A 6,000-nucleotide genomic window follows, 5' to 3' on the forward strand; every position below is an offset into this window, starting at 1 on the left:
ATCACTTGGGGGAGAGTGGGCAAGAAGGTGAACTTGAGCAGGAAAGGAGAAGGGGTAGTGGATTGGTGATGACCCATGAAAAAAATGTCCTTTCTTTCTCAGTCTGGCTGAAATTCTTCCCTCCCTCCTTTGAAATGAATTACATTTGTTCAGATTAAAATCCATGCAAGCCGCTTCAAGTAGACACAGCTTGCTCCTGTGCTGTCCACAGTGATATGCTGAATTCCAGGTTTCAGTATGCGCACATCTGGTTTGTTAAGATAGCGGCAATTAAATCCAGGTTTAAGTTTATCCCTGAGATTCAATGTCTGTCCACAATAATGGGAAAAATGCAACTGAAGGCCTAATAAAACAGGACTTCTGCTGGGTCTGAACAGCCGGTAGAAGCATCACTTGCGCTGTCTGTTGAAGGGAGGCTTTCTGTGCCTGTGATTTTCCTTTTAGTGCTCCCTTTAATTGCCATCGTATTTGAGTCATTCCCTCTTCTGTTCGTCTTTTGGGTTTTAGCTCTTTGCTAATCTTTATAGCCTTTTTACGGGTGCTTTATTGACTGTATTAACTATAGCAAATTCTGCTGCCAATAACGTAGATTAGATCCTATATCGAATGAAGCTGTTGTGTTAGCTCCCCTGGCAGGTTGATGACATTTGTGTTGTGACATAGAATCAACCTGTGATCTTTTTAAATGTCCTTTGTCTAGGCTGGTATATAACTGGGGGTATAAAAGTAAGGGGTTTTTTTCTCTTGGTTTTTTTTTTCCAGCTTATTTTACACATTATCATCCTGGTTTCCACATGCCTTTCATTATATCAGCTACTGCCTGACCTACTGAAAACTATAAAGCTGGTTTGCCTGCTTTCCTTGAGTTGTGGCTTTCCATAAGGCTTCTGAATCTAATCTTAGCTCGCTATCTTCTTGTTTTGAAATAGCGATTTTCCACTTTAAGGATGCTTTTATTCTAGCATACATGTGCATCCTGTCTTACCTGCCTTCTGGAACTGCTGCTAGGAATCTCAGGTGCATTTTCCTTTCTACTGACATTTTAAAATGACAGGGGAACTGTAGCTTTGCCTTGCAGCACTTGAGATAATATATTTAGCATGTTGACTAAAACATTCAGCAAGCTGGATTTTTAGTGCCTGAACAGCATTTGGGTGTAACGGAAAAGGTGTCGTCATACTTGCTTACTATGTATATGGCATCCTTTTTTATTGTTCTTTATTATTAGTAGTCTTAAAGCCCATGGGAGGCAGAAGAATAGTAAGAGTTTTGTAGTGAACGCTTCATGGTTCTTTTTTTCCTGGTGATGCTATATTGTTGTGAAAAAATGAGCTTACACTCTACTTACTGCTCAGTTGTTTTGCCGATGGCGATACTTCTAGAATGGGCCGTAGTAATCCCAAATCCGTGGTAGATGTTTCTTTTACCAGTTTACAATGAATAATCCTCTTAATTTCCTTAAATAGCAGCTGGTATTGCTACAACCTGTGCCTAAAACCAAGAACAGCTTATTCGGAAAGCCTTCTGGCCCTGCAAGCAAGGAGGAATTCTCTCCCAGCGGGGGCTGCGTGGTCTAACTTTCACAAGGACAGCACTGCCGACACACTGACTTCTCCTTTCTCTCTTCTAGATGCAGCAGCTGTTTTATGAAAATTATGAGCAGAACAAAAAAGGCTATATCCGAGACCTGAGGAACAGCAAAATACACAGAGCTATAACACTGCACCCCAATAAGAACCCCCCGTACCAGTACAGACTTCACAGCTACATGTTGAGCCGCAAGATAGCAGAGCTACGCCACCGGACTATACAGCTGCACCGGGAAATTGTCCTGATGAGCAAATACAGCAATACAGAAATCCACAAAGATGACCTGCAGCTAGGGATGCCACCCTCCTTCATGCGGTTCCAGCCCCGCCACCGGGAAGAAATCTTGGAGTGGGAGTTTCTTACAGGAAAGTATTTGTACTCGGGTGCTGACGGGCAGCCCCCTAGGAGAGGAATGGACTCTTCTCAGCGTGAAGCGTTGGATGACATTGTTATGCAGGTCATGGAAATGATCAACGCCAACGCTAAGACCCGGGGGAGGATCATAGATTTCAAGGAAATACAGTATGGCTATCGCAGAGTAAATCCGATGTACGGAGCAGAGTACGTTCTTGACTTGTTGCTTCTGTACAAAAAGCATAAGGGGAAGAAGATGACTGTCCCCGTCAGGAGGCACGCGTACTTGCAGCAGACGTTCAGCAAGATCCAGTTTATGGAGCACAAAGAGATGGACGCCAAAGAGCTGGCCAGCAAAATCAACCAGGATTCTGGATCCCTGTCTTTCCTCTCCAACTCGCTGAAGATGTTTGTTCCCTTCCAGCTCAGCCGATCAAAAGTAGAGAGGAAGGAGCACAAAGACAAGAAGATCAACATCCTGATTCCTCTCTCCGGACGTTTTGACATGTTCGCAAGGTTCATGGGGAATTTTGAAAAGACGTGTCTCATTCCAAACCAGAACGTCAAGCTGGTTGTCCTGCTTTTCAATTCCAACTCCAACCCTGACAAAGCGAAGCAGATCGAGCTGATGAGAGATTACCACTCCAAATACCCCAAGGCTGACATGCAGGTTTTACCGGTGTCGGGGGAGTTCTCAAGGGCACTGGCTCTGGAAGTCGGATCTTCTCAGTTCCAGAACGAGTCTTTACTTTTTTTCTGTGACGTTGACTTAGTGTTCACCACAGAATTCCTCCAGCGGTGTAGAGCCAATACAGTTTTGGGTCAACAAGTATACTTTCCCATCATTTTTAGCCAGTATGATCCAAAGATTGTTTATAGTGGAAAAGTTCCTAGTGACAATCATTTTGCCTTCACCCAGAAAACAGGTTTCTGGAGGAACTATGGCTTTGGTATTACCTGTATTTACAAAGGTGATCTTCTTCGAGCAGGTGGCTTTGATGTCTCCATCCAAGGTTGGGGCCTTGAAGACGTAGACCTATTTAACAAAGTCATTCAAGCTGGCTTAAAAACTTTCCGAAGCCAAGAAATTGGAGTAGTCCATGTGCATCACCCTGTTTTTTGTGACCCTAATCTTGATCCAAAACAATATAAAATGTGCTTGGGGTCCAAAGCTTCAACTTATGGGTCCACACAACAGCTGGCTGAAATATGGTTTGAAAAAAATGACCCAAATTTTGGGAAAAGCAGCAATACTAATGGCTCAGTGAGGACAGCCTAATGTCCAGCTATGCTGGAAAAGACTTTTTTTTTAATTATCTAATTTATTTTTGGGAAAATGTTTTTTGATAATTCACTTTTAAAAGACCACACAGGATATATTTTAGAAATCATCATTGTTTTCTTACAAAGCACTCGTTTTGAGAAGAACAAGGCCGTTGGTTTTTTTGTTGTTGTGTTTTTGGTTTTGAACAAAACTGTGATCAATATTTGCCTTCAAACAAAACAATTGTTTAAGAGTTATCTGACCGATCAGCGGAAATCTGACTTGAATTAGAATTTCCTTATGAACAAAAGATTGTTTCCTACCTTTTCCGTTGCTGTCTTCATTGCTGGGATTCTGTAAATTGGGACCTGAGCGTGCAAGCCAAGTGACAAAACGGTGTATCTAAATGTTTTGTTGTGACTGCTACCGTGCAAAGATTCTGCTTCTTTTGTTAAGGATAGCCATTATTTTTTAAATTGCATTAGAACAAAACAAATCGGTGTGGCGACGATAAGGGTATTAATCGCAGGAGGTTTTTTTTCCAGATGGATGATTATTTCAGTTTAAAAATACACTTCCACTTATTATGGCCAGGCGACTTCAAGGGAGGGAAGAAAGTAAGCACAACCTGCTGTCCGATTAGTCCTTGTAGAAATTTTTGTCTTTTATATTTGGTCCATATATGGACGTAATGTTTTAAGAATCCGTGGTGGGTTCTGTGTATTATCCTCAACCGCTGTCCTGTCCGGAGCTGAGACGATGTGATCAAGAAATGCCGAAGCGTAATGAGGGAGGGGAAGAGGATGGGAAATGCGAACCTCTTGCAGCAAAGAGACAGTACACAACGAACAATTAGAGATCCCTAATGAGAACTTTGAAAAATCTTCTGTACCGAGTGTACTGCACCTGATTGCATTGATTTTGTTCAGCCGGTTACGTGATGTTAATGGGAACAATTACTACATTTGATTACTAGTTTTGTTTTGGGATTATTTTTTTCTGTATCTGATAGACCGTTAATTTATTTAATATCCATTGTCTTAGGTTCTTGACCTTTCCTTGAATATCTGTTAGTCATTTTAATATTATATATATATATATGTGTGTGTAAATATATATATATATATTAGGAATGTATTGCATCTTCTCACTGATAAGGTAGTGTACATCATACTTGCAGTAAATGATCTCCAAAGATTACTTTCTAAAATATTTTTTTCATGGATCTTTTTTTCCCAAGTTTCTTTGACATTTTTGGAATGACTTCAGTAAGCTTAGGAATTTTTTTGGTATTCTAAGAGGAACTGGGGATGGGGAGGCCGAATACAAGGAAAGTGTGATCCCTATGAATTAACATCTAGCAAGGTAAGAGAAAATACGCTAAATAAAGTGCCTTAAAGCCAGAAAGGGAACCCTTTACAGTGAGACTTAGACAGTGAATGGACATTGTCATTGAAGCAGATGATCTATTGGGACCTACCTACCTGTAAATATCTTGCTCAGCAGCAACAAAAAATAAAAACCAGCGAACAATATATTTTTCTATCGTATCCTCCAGCACCATTTCGTCTCATTGCTCTCAGTTCCACTTTGCCTACTCTTTGGGAAGTGGAGACTAGTGAAGGAACGGAGAAAAACCGATGCTGAGGTTGTTTCCATGTTTGAAGGGATCTTATGGAGTAATTGCTATTCCAGTAGAAGAAATAACCATTGTTTACACGTGTATGGAATATGAACTGCAACTAGTGTAGAGTCGATGTCTTATAATGTTCATCGTTTTTTGGTGACAGTCCCAAGGATGTAGGTACTTGGATGGATTCAGTGCATGGAAAATCTTTTTTTTTTTTTAAGACTTGCTTCTAAGATGCAATAAAGATTTTTTATTTGCAATCGGAGCTCCTCATGTCGTCTGCCTCAGTCCGTATCTTTTCGTACAGCGTAGGCACAGCCGCAAAGGTAAAGCAGTTTTGGGAAGTAAGTCCAGGTAAAAGCATCTCCCTCTTACAAAGCGTGTTGACCTCCGTGTTGTGTTTTGGCCCAGAATAAACTTAATGCCACGTACCTTGGCTCTGGGTAAAGGGAAGACAAATCCGTTCATCAGACTCTGGTGTAGGCTGCCGTTGCTGCCTGCGCCCGCGCTGATGAGCTGTGCGATTCCCTGGGGCAGCTGGTCGTCGCTAACGGAGGTTTCTGACTTTTTCCTCATGAAAAGATTAAAAGTGCTTTTGCTGTCTGAAAACATCCATAACTATACATTTAAAATGCATACGATGACAAGGCTGAATAATTTCGTAAGGTTTTGTGTATTCAAAACACAGTAAAAATAATTATTAAGTGTGTCGAGCACTTATTTTTAATAGCTCTGCCAGTTTAATCACAGTTGTTCAATATTGGTGTGAGGCTTTTTTATGTAAAAATTAAGTCATTAAGTCCCAAAGCAAGAATCTTTGGGATTACAGAAGTGTTTCTTCACACAAGGGAAAGGAAAAAAAAAAACAACTAGTATTTGTGGCTGCAGAAAAGAGCTTGAAGAATATGAACCCTAAAGAACTGTACCAAAAGACAGGGAGAAAAATGCCCTGTACTTATACTGTATTTATTAACATTTATGATTATGTAGGACTTTTTTTTAGCCCGTAACAGCCGGTAAAAGCAGAATGCGTGTAAATGGAAAAAGCCGTTTAATGAAAAGCACCCATCTGGTATTGGGGTTTTTTTGCTCGGTTGCCACAGTTCTGATTCACTTGCCAAATCTGTCCAAGCAGCATTAAAAGCGACTTGTACACCAAGCT

At 40.8% G+C, this 6,000-nt stretch overlaps 1 protein-coding gene across 2 annotated transcripts in view; it reads left to right on the forward strand.

Moving 5' to 3' along the window:
- Nucleotides 1-5,103, forward strand: part of CHSY1 (chondroitin sulfate synthase 1) — a 78,111-nt gene extending 73,008 nt beyond the window's left edge. For both annotated transcript variants that reach the window (XM_072870033.1, XM_072870035.1), the window contains exon 3: nucleotides 1,631-5,103. In XM_072870033.1, the coding sequence (XP_072726134.1) occupies nucleotides 1,631-3,223 (1,593 nt within the window). In that variant the 3' untranslated portion in view covers nucleotides 3,224-5,103. The remainder of the gene's footprint in view (nucleotides 1-1,630) is intronic.
- Nucleotides 5,104-6,000: the final 897 nt, after the last annotated feature.

Source organism: Ciconia boyciana, chromosome 8 (genome assembly GCF_034638445.1).
Source record: "Ciconia boyciana chromosome 8, ASM3463844v1, whole genome shotgun sequence".
NCBI lineage: Eukaryota > Metazoa > Chordata > Aves > Ciconiiformes > Ciconiidae > Ciconia > Ciconia boyciana.